The sequence below is a fragment of the Macaca mulatta genome, chromosome 4, assembly GCF_049350105.2.
Source record: "Macaca mulatta isolate MMU2019108-1 chromosome 4, T2T-MMU8v2.0, whole genome shotgun sequence".
NCBI lineage: Eukaryota > Metazoa > Chordata > Mammalia > Primates > Cercopithecidae > Macaca > Macaca mulatta.
Window position 1 is genome coordinate 132,733,615 of NC_133409.1, and position 18,888 is coordinate 132,752,502.

General features: G+C 38.8%; 1 protein-coding gene across 2 annotated transcripts; it reads right to left on the reverse strand.

Annotated features, from left to right (window-relative positions):
• Positions 1–1,204: 1,204 nt before the first annotated feature.
• GLYATL3 (glycine-N-acyltransferase like 3) lies at positions 1,205–17,482 on the reverse strand. 2 transcript variants are annotated; one of them, XM_077998653.1, is made up of 6 exons: positions 17,370–17,447; positions 14,839–14,850; positions 12,432–12,527; positions 11,357–11,483; positions 7,414–7,540; positions 1,205–2,656 (listed from the first exon to the last, which is right to left on the reverse strand). In XM_077998653.1, the coding sequence occupies exons 1-6, from the start codon at positions 17,445–17,447 to the stop codon at positions 2,230–2,232; spliced, it is 867 nt and encodes a 288-aa protein (XP_077854779.1). In that variant the 3' UTR covers positions 1,205–2,229.
• Positions 17,483–18,888: the final 1,406 nt, after the last annotated feature.

Genomic DNA, 18,888 nt, shown 5'->3' on the forward strand with positions numbered 1-18,888 from the left:
TGTGAGCCCCCACGCCTGGCCCCGTTTCTACTTCTTGAGTTTTTCTCTTCTCCTTGTCCTCTCCTTACTCCAGACATTTCTCTGCACATGCCTTAAAAGGGTCAGAAACAGTGTTCAAAGTTGAGCAATTATATCCAACATGGTTAGCTGGAAGATGAAAGTAAGAAAGTAGTATACGAGCAATTTGGTAGGAACAAAAATCTTTCAAATATGGGGTCTGTTTTGGAGGTGGAAGTGAAGGTAGAAAATTCAGAATGTAACGAGATAAGTGACTAATTATTTACAAAGTGTTCTAAGCTGCTTAAGAGACCAATTAGCATAATGACTAGTAGTATAGGCTTTGCAATCCAACAAACCCCTGTTCTGATCATGATTTTGCCACTTAGAGCCTGCGTGACTTTGGTGATTCATAACACCTCTAAGCAAGAATTCCCACAATAAAGCAATACTTTATCCCTCACCAGGATTAAGCTATATACATCTCACATCTGGTACAATTATTAGCACATAGATAAATGTGAAATGTTACGCAAATTATCATTAGGAAGAAAATAAGGCTATAATAATATTGCCATATATCAAGCAGGAGTAACTCATGCTTAATCGATGCTAAAGATAATTGGCATCCTTAGGGCATATTCTCCTAAGAGGTTTATGGCCTCTGGTTACTTGGTGCTTTCCTCTCTGGATCCAAGGATAGAGAAGTTTCCAGGTAACTGTGGACTCAGGATGAACTAAGCATGTATTTACTCCTACTGAGTCCTATTTTTTAAATTAAAATGTGCTTTACTTCAGCCAATTTGTTTCCTTTTTCTCAGAATAAACGCCTACAAGTTGGATTTTTCCCTATCTTTGCAGTCAGGATTTTGTGACCTCCTTGGGGATAAGAAACCAGTATTTTCTATATAGCTAAGTCAACTTTATCAAGACAAGGCCAATCCAACTATTGTGTTAGTGCCTGCTTTTATTGTAAATGGAGAACACAGCTGGTGATGCTTATCTCTTTCTTTACTGCCCTTGAAAGGTATACATACACAAGCAATTGGAACTCAAATTAAGAAGAAATAATGACAAGAATAAAAGAAAAATAAAATTAATCTTTTAATTACTTAAGCATTTTAATTTACATTATAAAAAAGGATACATGATTTAGTGAAAATAACAGATTGGAATTGAAATGGCAGCATTCTGGGTCTGCCTCCAGTACTGATTATAAAGAATATAATCTTGACAAAGTCATTTCTTTTCTCTGGTCCTCAAAATTTTCACATGTAATCAGAGGGTTAAAGTTTATTATCAAAATTCTATGAGTATATACATATACATATAGAAGATATGAATGTATATATATGTGTATGAATATATGTTATATATTCATTTGCATACCCCCAAACACCCCTATATATGATCTTAGTTTTATATGGGAAAGTAGATTATGAATAAGAGGGCTGAAATAGATTATAGGTAAGGTCTAGTCCTATGCTGACAGCATTTGTTTATAGCATCAAAATGCCCATATTGTCATCCATCCAAGGCAAATAAGCAGTGAGAAGCTGTTAGAAATGCAAAATTTGGGGCCCTACCTCATAGAAGGAGAGGCCTAGTGATGTGTGTTGCAACCTGCCCTCTGGGCGATTCTGACAAACACTAAAATGTAAGAACTACTACATTTGAACATTCCCAGGGCAGTGAACTATAGGCTAGAGTCCTAGGCAGAAGTAAAGAGCAAGTAATTAAAGGGGAAAAAGGAGGTTACTCTACAGAGAACTTAGCGGTAGATCTGTTAGGACAGAGGTTGCTGAGACAAAGCAGTGGGGACAGGGGAATATGAAGGCAGTAGGGAAGCGGTGTGCCTTTAAGACTACAGAGCAGAGGTCCAAGCAGCAATCATAAAGCAGTAGCCACATGGTCGTGTGTTGAATCATTTGTTCTCAGGCAGTAATTTCTCCTAGTACGCTAAAACTGCTGGCTTTAGAACCTATTCTCCTAAAGGAGGACAATCGTCCTCAGTCTTCAGCCACAGCTACTCTTCACCCCCACAGCTACTTACTGGAGAAACCTGAGATACGAAGAATTAAGGCTTCTCAAGTGGATCCTGTATGTATTCTCCAGACCCTTTCCAACAACCCAAGAGTCTCCCGATTCCCATTTTAACTCTCCCCTCGTTGGCAGCCAAGAGTATGTGTACGCTCAGGGAAAGTAAGAAAACCACTGCAGTTTTTCACTGGGCTAGAGGTGAGGCAGGCCAGAGAAAGTCGCAGGGGTGAGAATAAGCCTGTGGAAGCGACAAGGCAAGAACTCAGCGTGGAGACTCTTCAGTAGGCCTATAGATGCCGTGTTGTCATCCAGGACGTTCCCCTGAGAGGGGAATCCCCGGCTTTGCAACTTCCTAGCCAGCGTGAGGGCCACCAGCCGGCTGTAACCTTTCCTGCGATGTTCTGGCAGGGTGTACCCATGGCATATGGTGGCAAACTGGTCTGTGATGGACCAGGAGACCGGGTTTCCCTTCTCATCCCGGACACACACACTAGGGAAGCAGGCGATGAGGTTGGCGATGTACCGGAGACATTGTTCATTGCCACCCCTTGACCAAGTCCGGTTGAGTAGATCTGCTTCGGCAACAGTCAGGTAGGTTAGTCGTGGGAAAGGCCCCTTGCTAGAACAGAATGACACAAGAACAAATAGGACCTCAGAGTCATGTGGTTATACATAACTATTTTTCTTTTTCGAGACAGAGTCTTGCTCTGTCGCCCAGGTTGGAGTGCCGTGGCGTGATCTCGGCTCACTGCAACCTCTGCCTCCCGGGTTCAAGCAATTCTTGGGAGGCCTGCCTCAGCCACCCAAGTAGCTGGGATTACAGGCGCCTGCCACCATCCTGGCTAATTTTTATATTTTTAGTAGAGACGGGATTTCATACTATTGGCCAGGCTGTTCTCGAACTCCTGATCTTGTGATTCACCCATCTCGGCCTCTCAAAGAGCTGAGATTACAGGCGTGAGCCACCATGCCCGACCTATTACTACTCTTTTCATATTGGTTCAAATTGAGAAACCATCCCTGAGAGGGCACCTAAGATTTTCAGTGAGTTAGAATCCACCATTCCCGATTTACAAGCACCTTTCCGGGTTTCATTTCTGAGAAGACAAAACACTTATTACACCAAATTTAAGTCGTTGCTTCTAATTTTATGTTCACTTGCTTTTGCCTTCAGCACAGGTTAAGGAAAGTGTTTCTGTTGTTAAATGAATTAAATTTGGCCCGCAGTTCCCGCCATACCTTGAGTCCCCATGTGTTGAATTGCAACCTAACTTGACACAAAACCAACCTTAGGCGCATAACAAACAGCTGAGTTTGTTATACAAGCCAATCACAGGCAGGTAAGTGAGCAGACCATGCCCAAATATACAGATACCTAACTGTTGCCAATCAGAGGATTTACCTGCTTTGCTTCCGTGTCTGGCGTATAAAATCTCCCACTGGTGGGTGTAACTTTGAACTTCTGATTCTGAGTGCTGCCAGATTCATGAACTGTTCTTTGCTCAAATAAACGTTGCCAACTTTTTTTTTTTTTTTTTTTTTTTTTTTTTTTTTTTTTGAAAGCATTGCTCTGTCTCCCAGGTTGAAGTGCAGTGGTGCAATCTCGGCTTACTGCAACTTCCACCTCCCCGGTTCAAGCGCTTCTCGTGTCTCAACCTCCTGAGTATGTGGGATTACAGGTGTGCCACCGCGCCTGGCTAATTTTTGTATTTTTAGTAGAGACAAGGTTTCACCATGTTGGCCAGGCTGGTCTCCAACTCCTGTACTCCAGTTGTCCACCATACTAGACCTCCCAAAGTGTTGGGATTATTACAGGTGTGAGCCACTGCACCCAGACCAACGTTGCTAAATTTAATCTGTCTAAAGTTTTTCTTTTAACACTTTCTGTAAACAACAACAATAACAAAAACCCTCAGAATTGCTTTTATTTAGTCCTGACTCTGCTGAAGTCCTCTCTGAGGCCTTGGTAAGTCCAGATTCTTGGAGCCCTAATCTTTTGCTCAATTAAAAAAAAAAAGAAAAAGTTTTAGAATAGAACTTCTGTGGTTATGCATCCATGTTAGAGTAGAACTTCTGTGGTTATGCATCCATGGCCAAAAAAGAAATAAAATCTCTTAATTTGCCAAGCATATGTGCATGCTTTAGAAATGTTTGTTCTTCTTCTTTTTTTTTTTTTTTTTTTTTTTTCAGATGGAGTCTTGCATTATTGCCCAAGCTGGAGTGCAGTGGCTTACTGCAACCTCTGCCCCCTGAGTTCAAGCGATTTTCCTGCTTCAGCCTCCCAAGTAGCTGGGATGACAGGCACGTGCCAACATGCCCAGCTACTTTTTGTATTTTTAGTAGAGACAGGGTTTTGCCATGTTGGCCAGGCTGGTCTCGAACTCCTGACCTCAGGATGATCCACCCGCCTTGCAAGTGCTGGGATTACAGGCGTGAGCCACTGCACCTGGCCATATTTGTTCCTTCAAACTGTCTCCTAGGCCTGCTCTTTTCTAGGTTAAATAGTCCCAACCTTCAACTTTTCCATTGGCAGTGTTTGTATACGCCACTAGCTGTATCTGTTCTAATGTTATGAAAGTTTTTATTAATTTACTGTATAAAGCCCCTCATATTAAGATAAAGAAAAAGAATTGCTGCAATTTCTAAAAACTGAAATGGATTACTTAGTTGAAAGCCTATGAGGCTGACAGTGCCTCAGAATTTGCTCTCAGTCTTAAAGCTATTAATATCATAAGACTACCCCAGTGACTGCTAAGAGACTGATAATGTTCTTGTCATCATTTTTATAAAGTAAAAATCTGTGTTTTCTTTTAATTAGTGGTGTGTAGTGTTGTTGCACATTTCAGGCATTTTATCAGCTATAGAACTGGGCCAGTCATTCATCGACTAAGCGGAGGAAAAAAATAGCTGGTTTAATGGAATTTTCAATTGAGTTTTTGAAAATGAACTTTAAAGCAAGGGCAAAGAAGCTTCAGGCAGAAATAATCACTGCAGATAAAAACATTGCTAAGGCAAGTGTTTCAGGAGTAGTTATGTTAGAGACTGTGACCTTGTTTCCAAAGGGCTGGGGGTTCACACACTTGCCTAATGACTTAGGTGTTAAATGCAAATTGTTTGCATCAGTTTCGTGTGGGAAGTTAAGGAAAAAAAAAAAAGACAGAATGTCTAACTGTATGCAAAAGAGATTAATTCAAGTTAAAACCCCATTTCAAAAGGCTTGACTGGACAGAGGAAAATTTTAAATAATACCTCAGGCATACAATAGTAAACAGATTATGGGATACTTCAAAGAACAAATAACCTGGTTTCTTCAACAGAAAAGTAATGCAAAAAATAAAGATGAAGGGGAACTTACAAGTCAAAGGAAACTTCAGATGTATTAAAGAGTTATATGTATGAACCTTGTTTAGATGTTGATTCGAAACAAACTTTAAAATGTGACAATATCAGAAATATAAATACTGTTATTTTACTTTAAGGAAATATGTTAACAATATTTTAAGGGAATGTGCAGAAAAAACTAACATAGAAGGCTTGAGGCCGTCGCCCTTAAAAAGGCCTAATTGCAAGGTTGACCCTTGGTTGGTGTCGACGAACATGGATCTGGAAGGGGGCTACCATTTCCAGGACTCACATAAATGGGTCACTGTGATTAAATTGTGCAAACAGTGTGGGTTTTGCTGAACACTGGCTTTCCTTCTGTGTGTCCAGGAAATCGGTCTGTGCTAGGCAGAGGATGCTGCCAATAAAAATCCTGGGCACTGAGTGTCTAATAATAAGTTTCCCTGGTAGACAACTTTTAGCAGAGCACGGTGGCTCAGGCCTGTAATCCCATCAATTGGGGAGTCCCTGACAGGAGGATTGCTTGAGGCCAGGAATTTGAAACGTTTTACACATATCATTACAGGTCATTGTTTAGGGACTGAGCACATTCTGTGTGACTCCACTGAGAGACAACTCTTGGAAGCTTGTGTCTGGTTTCCTCTGGACTTTACCCAGTGCTCCCTTTCCCTTTGTTGATTTTGCATTTTATCTTTTCATTGTAATCAATCATAGCCATGAGTATATTTGCTGAGTCCTGTGTGTCAACATAGTGAACCATAAAACCTGTGGGTGTTCTTGGGGACCTCGGACACAGGAGTAATATCAGTATAGTGGGTGTTTTTTTTTAAGACTCACTTTTTAGAGTTACATATTAAAATTTTTAAGGATAATGTCTGGGACATTTCTTCAAAATAATCTAGGAAGTGGAAAGAATATATATTTGTATAAATTAAATAAGGTCAACTGCGTATGGGTAGGAAGTTCTTTATACTAGCCTTTAAACTTTCATGTATGTTTGAAATTTTCGTAATTAAAACTACAATAAAAGAAAATCCAGTTGCTTTCCTATGACTTAAAATGTACATTCTTCTTAAGGTTTAGTGCTATTTTGCTCAACAATTTCTTCAACATTCACTATAGGAGTACAGAAAATTAACATTCATTGAGGTGGGTGATTTTTAATTATCTTGCTTCAGTGTCTTGCAAAACAACATGTCAGGAAAATATTATAACAATTTTTTTTAACATTAACTGGCTTGGTTTAATCAGTCTATGGTATATACATTTATCAAGACATCACATTGTACCCCGTGAAAGTGTACAATTATTATTTGTTGATTTAAAATGATATTAATTTAACAAAATACTTAAAGGAATGAATTCAGAAGAAACTGAGACTCAGAAAGGTAATTAGTAAATGACAGAGCAGGGACTCCAAAAGAAGAATAAATGCAGATACAAACTAATCAATGTTTTGAAAGATTGTATCTGGAGTTGGACTTGGGATTCTTTCTTGGCTCTATAATTTACCCCTGTGTGTTACTTCATCTCTGTTTAAAAAGGTGTGTGGGGGCGGGAGGGGCAATAATAATAGTCCTACTTTACAGGGTTGTGGAAAGAACTAATGGGATAACATATTTAAGACATGTAGTCCCTGGCACATAAGAGCTCAACATAAGTCAGCTATATACCCCCATCCCTGAAACAGCAAAAACAATAACAACCTTGGACTCAGACGGTATAAATTATTTAGAATTATTTGAGGGACGAGGACACCAAGGAATACTTTTTCCGTGGATACTATGAAAACACAGGAATTCTGAGTTCATTTATAACTATGGACAAAGATACTGATTTGATTTTCAATGAAATTATGAGCAGTCAAGCACAGGAGAGAGGAGAAAAGTAAATATACACACACCCATTTATGCTCAATGGTTGAAATCCAAAGTGCCTAGATATTCCATAGTGATACTAAGTACTCCAGTTACTGCTACCTGTACTTCTATAGCAGTAAGTCCTGCCCCAAATGCAAAAACTTGGTTTACATACAGGAAACTGGTATCTGGCAGAGTTGAAACAGGAGAAAGATGAACAGCCTTGAAGGAAGTTAGCTTTACATTCAACTGCTTTGAGTTGGCAACCGCTTTGGAAACATCATATAACTCACTCTGCAACCCTGTGTATAGAAAGATATAATTTAATATGTGGGCATTTTAGTTGAAAAAGCAGACAGTAAATTTGTTGCAGTAATTTTATACTGAGAATCATCAGTACCAGCAGTTTGCCACTTGTATTATCCTAACCAGTATACATTTACATCTAATTTATTACAGCTATTGTCTAAGTTTCAAATTTTTGTAGGAGTTTCAAATTCCCCTGATGTTGCCCATTGGGACCACTCATCACGATCTTCATAGAAACTTATGATAGGAATATCTCATGGGACTTTAGAATTTCTTGGGAGAATATTGATTCTTTGGACTCTCAGACTAACCTTAAGCTCCACGAAATAAAGGATGAAGTCTATGAAGTATACAAGAAATAAAGGATGAAGTCTATGAAGTATACAAGAGCTTAGATTTGTTGGACATGGCAAACCAACTTCAAAGACTCTCTTTCAGTCTGTTATACCTCTCCATTACAGAACGCAAGGTGTAAACTCAGTGTTGGTGAGATTTACCCTGAACTTACCTCACCCAGATTCCATTTGTCATAGTTATTTGATTAATCTTGATTCAGTAGGTGTTGCATATATATAAGGTGCTATGCTAGACAATGTTCATAGTGGTACACAAAAATGGTATGGTCTCTGTTCTTTATTTAGAAACAGGGTCTTGCTCTCTTGTCCAGGTTAGAGTGCAGTGGCATGATCATAGCTTACTATAACCATGAACTCCTGGGCTCAAATGATCCCCCTCCCTCAGCCTCCTGAGTGCATGCCACCGCTTGGCTGATTTATTTTTTAAGTTTTTGTTTTGTTTTGTTTTTGTAGAGTTGGGGTCTCCGTATATGCCCAGGCTGGTCTCAAACTCCTGGCCTCAAGAGATCCCCCTGTCTTGGTCTCCCAAAGCACTTGGATTACAGGCATAATCCACCATGCCTGGCCCTTCCTGGTCTTTGTTCTTAGAGAGCTTATAGTATGATTCCTTTCTCCACCTTTTCAAATCCCCATCTACTCCATCCTTTCCAGTCTATGTCCTGATGGATTGAATTCTCTGCAAACTGACTTTCCCTCTTCCCATGACTAATGGCTTATTTCCTCCCTTCTGGTAAGGTTCTTCAGTGTGGACCTGGGACTTCTTGAAGAATGCTTGAGTGGGAAGGCGTATTGAACACAGTGTTGTATCTGAGCCTTGACTCCTCCCTCAGGGAGTTAAACCTCAGAAAAGATAAGTAGGCTTTTGAGTTAATGTTATTAAAATTAAAGATGCTGTGGCTAGTATCTCATATTATAACACTGAATTTCATCTAAGTAATTCAAAAGACTGTGAGAAAAAAGGAGGCAGTGCCTACTTTTTAAGTGTGTGTTCTTAAACACACTATAGTTTAATTTTGGTCTCAGATTTTTTAATCTACAAGTTTTCCTTCAATCCCTACCCCCACTCTCTGATTCTTTCATTTCATTTGTTGAAAAAACCCAGGTGTTTACCGTGCGGTTTTCACAATCTTGGATTTTGTTGATTACCTCTTCACGGTGTTCTTGATCATGTCCTTTTGTCTTCCTTACAAGTTACGACTTTTAACAAATGATTTTCTCCTTTCCCACAAGTGAAAGGAACTTCCACATCTTGCTCTGTCTCTTTCTACCTACCTTCTTATGAGAAGAGCGGCTAAGTGGATAAGCCACAATTCAGGGCATTTATTAGACTTCTTACCAATAAGCAGGCTTCTGAAACTCTCATGTTAGTACACACGTAGATAATTTTTCACGTCAGTGCAAGGTTAGCTTACTAATCAGTAGTGAGCAGAAGAGCCTGGCCTGTGTGGGTAGCTGTATACTTTTTCACTTCCTGCCTTCATATGGCAAACTAAAGGGGTTTAGCTACTCTGGGTAGCTTGTTGGGTTAAACGTGATTTAATATTGTTCATTAATGGCTCTCAGATTAAAAATGACAAAGGCATTCCTATGCAGGATGTGTCATTCCTCTGGACATCAAGTCCTGAAGCAGCTCCACCACCTAATGCTTGATCTACCCAGTAGCCAAACTAGTATCTATGACTGGGGCCTGCACTGTGGCAAATGTTGATCATGTATATGGCCAGTAGGTAGGCTTTTGGAATTGTGTTATGGAAACAGAGAGGATTTATGACCTTTTTGGTTACTGCAATTAAGAATAGTAAACATACCAATGACTTCTTGGAAAGTATTCAGTATTCCAAGAAAATTACAGCTATTACCACAGAAGTCTGTAGTCAAAAGACCACAGGAGAAGCCAACGGTAATGTCCAGGCTGACTTACGTGCTAAATGAGGGACCTTTACTACTCCGGCTATATTAGGTGATACTAATTCACATTTGTCCCCATCAAACCTTCAGAAAGAATGATTGAGTCAATTTAGATGACTATAAGTTACTCACAACTATCAGCTCAGCCTTCTGAAAAGGATATTGGAAATTATATACCTTTTTTCTATATAATGATGGATTGAGGTGATTTAGTGATAATAGGCCTGTAGCACCAAGATCCATCCAATTACTACCATGATTTTTCACACCAATGAGGACATTTATTCATTTCTATGTTAAAGTAATACTGGTCAGAACATTTTTTTCTAAATTGGCTATGGAAGTGATAGAATCATGTCTCACATCTAACCAGCGCAACTGGGGCAAATCTGTAAAGGTGAGAGATAGTTTAGAGTTTCCTGCATAAGGTCTTTTTGTACATTTATGAATACATTTTGTACGACATCTGATGTCTTTGGGTTATGATCATGTGTTAGTCTTTATTTGTAAATTTTCCGGGTGGATAGAAGCTTTTCCTTATTGGAGGGCCTCAGCTTTCTATAGGTGAAAAAAAATTACTAGACTTTGTATTTCTAATATGAGGTTCCCTACTTTCCTGTTAAATGATCAAGGCACTCATTTCACTGGAACAATCATAAACAACAACTTTATTGCCTGTGCTAACACCTAATCATTATGAAAAGTTGGATGAGTAAGTGTACACTGAAGCGGAAACTATTCATCTAAACTATCAGAAACCCTTAATCTTCTCTCCTGGCATGAAGTTCTGCCCCAAGCCCTGATGGCCATGCCGTTATCTCCTCACAGCTCATATAAACTCTTTCTGTCTAAAATCACTTTAGCAGCTTAGTCAATAGGATGAGACGCTGTCTCAACAAAAACAAACAAAAAAGGGCCCTGTGTGGTGGTGCCACCTGTAGTCCCAGCTACTCAGGAAGCTGAGGAGACAGGATCCTTGAGCCCAGGAGTTCAAGGCTGCAGTGAGCTATGCTCATACCACTGCATCCAGCCTGGGTTGCAGAGCAAGACCTTGACTCAGAAAAAAAAAAACAAGTCATTTGAGGGCATTGTATGCAGATCAATTGATTATTTCTTTCCAGAATCATCTGCTTCAGAAAAAATAAAAGGCCTACCTATTGGCTAAGACCTAAATTATAGTTATTTTAAAAGGTGTGATAGAAAATTATTAAAACCAATAAGGAAAAATATTCTGATTCTCACTGATATCCATCCATATTACAATAATAGTAGAAAATATATGTCACCTAAGAACAGCTCCATTTAAATGGTCTCTTTTTAACCCGAAGGCCATGCATGCCTCATTAGAAGTGACAAATAAGTGTTCTTACAACACTATAATATAGAAATGGTAAATGCATAAAATGGATGTGTATGTATTTATACATATATGTGTATATATATAATCTACATATTTTCATATATATGAAATATCTATATCTATCTGGATATATGCTAAGGAGGAAAAAAATGACTGCATAATATAAGTCTTGCACTTGACCTCACCTTGTATTTGAAAAACTTGGTTCCAGTTAACAACATCACATTCTTCCAATAGCTGTCGATAAGCCCTGACATCCTTGTAGAACACAGCATAGGCATTAGTATAATAATCAAGGTTATCTGTCTCAGCCTAGGACAGAAGACATTACATATATATATTACATATATAAATATATATATACATATATGAATATTTAACTCTTTTATATTTAATTTTATATGGAATTCTTGGATTTACCTCCAAGAATTACAACTCTCAGAATCTTCCTAATGTGGTCAGGACGGTACCTCTTTGGCCATATGAGCTTCTCCTTGGTCTCAGGAGCAGAATGGGGCAGAGGTTGTCTTCACTCTTCTTCCAAATACCCACATGACCAAAGTCACCAGTCATAAGCAACCATTCACCCAGGGAAAAAGCTAGTATCTATAAGTCAACCATTTGTGCTTCATCCTTCTAGAGATCATGAAACACTAAGGAACCACTTTATTGAACATGTTTGGACTAGAGGTTTTTCAAGTTCCTGATACTCTGAAGCCAGTCAAATTAGAATTTAATGCTGAGGCTGGGCATAGTGGCAGTTCATGCCTGTAATCCCAGCACTTTGGGAGCCGGAGGCAGACCGATCACCTGAGGTCAGGAGTTCGACATCAGCCTGGCCAACATGGTGAAATCCCATCTCGACTAAAGTGTCTACTAAAAATACAAAAATTAGCCAGGCATGGTAGTGGGTGCCTATAAGCCCAACTACTCAGGAGGCGGAGGCAGGAGAATCGGTTGAACCTGGGAAGTGGAGATTGCAGTGAGCTGAGATCACACCACCGCACCCCAGTCTGGGTGACAGAATGAGACTCTGAGAAAGAAAAGAAAAGAAAGTTGGCAAAAGAAAGGGAAAGAAAGAGAAAGAAAGAAAGGAGGGAGGGAGGGAAGGAAGGAAGGGAAAGAAAGAAAAGAAATGAATGGTGAAACAGGTAGTGTTGTAAGCTAACGTATATGGCTACTGTGGTTATAAAATACCATTACCTATTTTTTCTCTCCAATTCTTACTATTTTTAAATTTTTTACCTTTCAAAACTATACCTCTCTTTGTCGTCGGGTGATAACAGCTTTGAAATCCGGCCATGAATCCAACACCACTTCCTTTTGAAAGGGGTTCCCACGATTTATGTTCATCCGCTCCATAAACCTGAGTCAGATAACCCAGAGAGACAAGCCAATCATACTATTAGCTGTTTCAGTCACATATTATCTTCTTTACCTCTTGTTCTACTGTGTACTCATGTCCATGAGAGGGGAAATTATAAACATATATGCATACATTCAGACACATGATAGATACACATTAATTTTTCTGTTGCTATTTTATCAGTGCACATGAAAACCGGTAAAAGGTCTATGAAATCCTATAAAAACTCTTTCCAAACCTAGTTTTTTAAAGGATAGCAGTGAGAGGTACCAAATTCATAGGCTTACTAGGTGGGTACTTGGCACATAGGTCAGCAGTAAATACTTGCTGAATGAATCAGGATAACATATGCACTTAGGGTCCATGCATATTTAAAAATTTCCGCAAATAATTTTGATGCTCAGCTGCTTTTCAAGCCCACTATAGTATTTGAAAATAACCTGTGAAATGCAACTCCTTCTTCAACCCTAAATTACAATTAGACATCATTAGAGGGTGACACCAGCTCAAATTAAAACAAACAAACAAACAAACAAAACTGCACTTTAGATTTGATGGAGCCAGGCTCTAAATGATGTCTCAATTCATTATTATGTCCATGGAGCCTGACATAGATGATTGAATGCTTGGTGACTCAACCAAATTAGAACAATATTAGAATTCTTTCTGTGGCCTTTCACATTTTTTCTTCTCTTTCTTTAAAGTTTACCCTTCTTTTTTTATTATTATTATTTTGTGACAGTGTCTCACTCTGTCATCCAGGCTGGAGTATTATGGGGCAATCACAGATCACTGCAGCCTTGAACTCCTCAGTCTCGCTCTGTCACCCAGGCTGGAGTGCAGTGGCGCGATCTCTGCTCACTGCAACCTCCGCCTCCTGGGTTCAAACGATTCTCCCACCCCAGCCTCCTGAGTAGCTGGGACTAAGGCAAGCACCACCACACCTGGATAATTAAAAAAAAATTTTTTTGGAGAGATGGGGTCTCATGTTGCCCAGGCTGGTCTCAAACTCCTGGGTTCAAGTGATCCTCCCACCTTGGCCTTCCAAAGTATTGAAATTACAGGCATGAGCCACCATACGCAGCCACATATTTTTCTGTACTAAGAAAGATGACTGTCCTACAAAACAGCTTTCATGTGTCACATGTATGCTTGTAGAGGTTGGATAAAGTGGTGGTGGTAACAAGGACTGCTGAACTATGGGAATCCTTTTTACCACCATTCATGTTCATCAATAGTGAAATGAATAAATACATTGTGGCACATTGGTACTATAGATTACAAAACAGCAATGAAATTAATCTCACAAACATAATGTTGAGCAAAAGAAGTTAGATACGAAAAAGATACTTACTGTGTGATCCAATTTATGTTACATTCAAAACAATTATGGCTTTGGAAGTCAGGATAGTGGTCGCTTTTACGGAGCAGGGAGAGGTAGTGGTTGGAAAGGGGCATTGCCGGTGGGAAGGAGTGATGTAAAAAGTAATTTTCTTTCTCTGTAGTAGTGGATGTTATGTAGGCATTTGCTTTATGAAAATTCATTGAGCTACATAATTAAATTATATGCACTTTGTAACTAGCATGTGTTAGATTTCAATGGACTTTGTGTTGCTTGGTTTTGTTTATAAGGACATTGGAACCTACATTTACCTCCCTTATCACTTTTTTGTTTAATTAAAAAAAAAAAAAACTTTTTTAAAGAAATGGGACCTTGCTGGCCTTGAACTCCTGGGCTCAAATGAACCTACTGTCTCTGCTTTCCGAATAGCTGGGACTACAAGCTTGCTACCGCACCTGAGTTTATCACTATTTTAATCTAAATCACTCATTTTCTTCAATGCCTAGAATTGTACAACTTTCTTCCATATTACCCATTCTGGACGTCATTCACATATCCTCATAGAGGGAGTCTTTCCAAATTGGGTTCGGCTTATATTATTGTGTAACATGGATCACCCTTAGTGAAAATTCGAGATCTAAAGTAACCTGGAAGAGTCAGGCTTGTTCTGTTAATCTTTAAATTCTGTGGCTGCTCATCTTGCATATACAGAGTAATGTTTATTGATATCGTTTCACATGAAGAAACTGTACATTCTTACTCAAGAATGTAACCTAAATATGGTTGGAATGCTCAGCATGTTAAAAGGGAAAACCCTTTCTTTTTTTTTTTTTTTTTTTAGTGTTTATATTTATTTATTTTTTTTAATTTATTTATTATTATTATACTTTAAGTTGTAGGGTACATGTGCATAACGTGCAGGTTTGTTACATATGTATACTTGTGCCATGTTGCTGTACTGCACCCATCAACTCGTCATTTACATCAGGTATAACTCCCAACGCAATCCCTCCCCCCTCCCCCCTCCCCATGATAGGCCCCGGTGTGTTATGTTCCCCTTCCTGAGTCCGAGTGATCTCATTGTTCAGTTCCCACCTATGAGTGAGAACATGCGGTGTTTGGTTTTCTGTTCTTGCGATAGTTTGCTAAGAATGATGGATTCCAGCTGCATCCAAGTCCCTACAAAGGACTCAAACTCATCCTTTTTTATGGCTGCATAGTATTCCATGGTGTATATGTGCCACATTTTCTTAATCCAATCTGTCACTGATGGACATTTGGGTTGATTCCAAGTCTTTGCTATTGTGAATAGTGCTGCAATAAACATACGTGTGCATGTGTCTTTATAGCAGCATGATTTATAATCCTTTGGGTATATACCCAGTAATGGGATGGCTGGGTCATATGGTACATCTAGTTCTAGATCCTTGAGGAATCGCCATACTGTTTTCCATAATGGTTGAACTAGTTTACAATCCCACCAACAGTGTAAAAGTGTTCCTATTTCTCCACATCCTCTCCAGCACCTGTTGTTTCCTGACTTTTTAATGATTGCCATTCTAACTGGTGTGAGATGGTATCTCATTGTGGTTTTGATTTGCATTTCTCTGATGGCCAGTGATGATGAGCATTTTTTCATGTGTCTGTTGGCTGTATGAATGTCTTCTTTTGAGAAATGTCTGTTCATGTCCTTTGCCCACTTTTTGATGGGGTTGTTTGTTTTTTTCTTGTAAATTTGTTTGAGTTCTTTGTAGGTTCTGGATATTAGCCCTTTGTCAGATGAGTAGATTGCAAAAATTTTTTCCCATTCTGTAGGTTGCCTGTTCACTCTGATGGTAGTGTCTTTTGCTGTGCAGAAGCTCTTTAGTTTAATGAGATCCCATTTGTCAATTTTGGCTTTTGCTGCCGTTGCTTTTGGTGTTTTAGACATGAAATCTTTGCCCATGCCTATGTCCTGAATGGTACTACCTAGGTTTTCCTCTAGGATTTTTATGGTATTAGGTCTAACATTTAAGTCTCTAATCCATCTTGAATTAATTTTCGTATAAGGAGTAAGGAAAGGATCCAGTTTCATCTTTCTACTTATGGCTAGCCAATTGGGAAAACCCTTTCAATATTCAGATTCGGAAAAAAAAAAACGTAACTTATTTATATAGGATTTGGAGCCAACTGAAACATTTGACTCTGGTTAACTACAAACTCTTCCAACAGCTATTTATTAAAAGGGTGAATGTTGAGTTGAGGGGGTGTGGCTAGAAGGATGTCAATGCACTGGGGGAATGAGATGAGAGCTTATGAAGGAACTTTGGAAGGATATTTAATCACTTAAACACTAAGCTGAGGTTACAAAATCCATAGCCACAACCTCCAGAAAATGGAGGAAGTGTAAATAAACAAAACTGTATTTTCTTTAATTTTTTAATCTTTTATTACCCTGTAAAGGTCACTGAAGTTGTTTTCATTATCTCTGGCAAAATAATTATTTGGACATGTTATTAAAGCAAAGTAGCCTACCATTTCATTCTATTAATTCACTTCAGTGTCAGCATTGATCTTGGGAAGATTTGGGTCAGATTGTCCATTTGGTACCTTTTATTTTTTAGCCAAATGATTCCAAATTATTATTCACATTTTCGTTACCACATACAGTTTAAGCATGATCAATAAGGCAAGATGGCCAGATTTAATTCACACAGTATAGTGCATTAGAGGACTCCTTCTAGATCACTTTTGTTCAAATTTTAATGTACATGAGGATTATACAGGGTCTTTGGTAAAAATGCAAGTCTCTGTCTTCACAAATTCTTATTTGTTATGTCTCTCCTGGGTGATTTGCATGCCACTCCCATTTGAAAACCAGGCATAGGGCAGTCTCCTTGCTCAAGAAATTCAGCACTTAAAGGCAATTTCACTGCATTTATAACAACATCTAAACCTCAGTTCTATTATTTTAACTAGATTATGTTCTTAACTGCAATGCCACTTAGTCTATACCCTTCTGCTATTTAAAATACTTTAGAACTCAAATTTATTTAGAAATAATAGAAATTATACCTAAATTTCCTTAGGAGTCATCCAAGTGACTATGAAAAGAGTAGTTTCTAGGGGGTGAGAGGAAAGGGGAGGGAGAGCATCAGGACAAACACCTAATGCATGTGGGGCTTAAAACCTAGATGATGGGTTGATGGGTGCAGCAAACCACCATGGCACATGCATACCTATGTAACAAACCTGCACATTCAGCACATGCATCCCAGAACCTAAAGTTTAAAAAAAAGAAAGAAAGAAAAAAAGAAAAGTGGAATTCCCTGGGCCTTATCCACAGTCTATTCAATCTGTCTCTAGCAGGAGGGAGCTAGAAGCTGTAGGTTTAACAAGTGCTCCTAGAGAGTCTTGTTATCAGAAAAAAAGGAAAATAGCCACAAGTTTGACATTATTCTACAGATTAACACAACAAAGAAATAAAATAAAATTAGTAATTTTATGGTACCTTGAGTGATTCAGGAAAGCAACTCTTCAACATTTTCTCCAGTATCAGTAATTTGGTAGAACAGTTTAGCACCAGCATCTTTTCCAGAGTTCTTGCAACTCCACACCTAATTAGAAACTTGAAGGTAGGCATTTAATTTTTGTCTGTTAATATTTGGATCTATTTAGGAATAGTCTTGTAATTCTATTTTCATTGGGTATAATTCTGACTGCCATTGCTCCCTCTAAAGAGGGAAAAAGGAAGATGGGGAGGCACTGGGACGGGTAAACTGGAGAATACATGGGAAGTGTTAATGACCTAATCCCGAACAGATGTGAGTATCTATCCTGGGTTAAATCTATTATATACATTGATTGTACTCTAAACTCTGTCTTCAGAGCATGTATAACAGTTGTAATTTTATATTTATTTGTGTTTTATTTGGTCTAAATCCATCCCGAGTAACCTATAAGCTGTATAAAGGTAGGACCGATGCCTTCTTTGTGCTCCACTGTATCCACAGCACCTGCCAAAGGGACTAGCACACAGTAGGGACATTCTAAATAGTTGTTGAATGGAAACTATGAAGCTCAGGGTAAGAGCCTCGAGCTAAGTTGGAAAACATCTTTTTCACAATGTGGGGCAAAGACTAGAGAAAGACTTGAGTGGGTCGGGTGGTTATGAGGAACAACTGGAGAGAAATAACCTAGATTGAAGATGAAGAATCAGAAGTGATCAAAGGCTGAGACTCATTTTAGCCTGATAAAATTAAAGAAAGAAGAAGGGCCTAAATATAATGTATGCAAAGTCATCTGTTCTCATGCAATTACATTTTTTTTTAGATTTGGGGGCTTCACCTCCCCTGTTTTGTTCCCAAGAAAACTTTTTCTGGCATCATTCCAATCAGGGATGGACTGAATTAAAGAAAAAAAAATATTTCCTATGTTCAATGTAGCAGAGCTTATCAACGTACATGTGGCAGACAGGCACTAGGATGGCAAAGAGAACTCAGCTAGACAGGAGAACGTGGTGCCTCTGGGGTTGTGGTGGAGAGCTGGGATCATTCCTTTACAACATGTTTTCCAGGTAGAGAAAATTCTACTCAATTTCCCTATGTGGCATAACCCTGTGATTACAAGGTACCCTGAATATTCAATTGTAATCTACCTAAAAACTGCTGTAAAATTCTATCATGAAGTTTATGTGAGCCTGAACTTCTGGAAAGCATATGATCAATCCCTGTGGGCTCTAGTTCACTGAGTGGTTACACTTAAGGTGTCTGTGCTCTCTGCAGGAGTCAGAAGAGATTGCAGGGGCCAGGGTAGCACCCGAACATCAAGAGGCTTTCGAATCCCAGTCTGGACCAATATTAGAAACTTTGAAAAGATCTAGTTTCCATACTTCAGGATGGCAAAGAAAGAAGTACAGCCATCATCTCTTCACTTTTTCATCTGCTTAACTTTTCATTCATTTGCGTCATCTCTAAATACATTTTTTAACTTTGTAGTAGATACTTATTTGAAATACATTTATTTGTTCT

Excerpts from the sequence above, each read along its gene's own strand:
- GLYATL3 (XM_077998653.1), bottom strand. The coding sequence starts at position 17,447 with ATGCTGGTGCTAAACTGTTCTACCAAATTACTGATACTGGAGAAAATG. Across the intron at positions 7,541-11,356 it reads CCAAGTTTTTCAAATACAAG|GGTTGCAGAGTGAGTTATAT; the intron begins GTGAGGTCAAGT and ends TTCTATACACAG. Across the intron at positions 2,657-7,413 it reads CTGCCAGATACCAGTTTCCT|CAAGGGGCCTTTCCCACGAC; the intron begins GTATGTAAACCA and ends ATTCTGTTCTAG.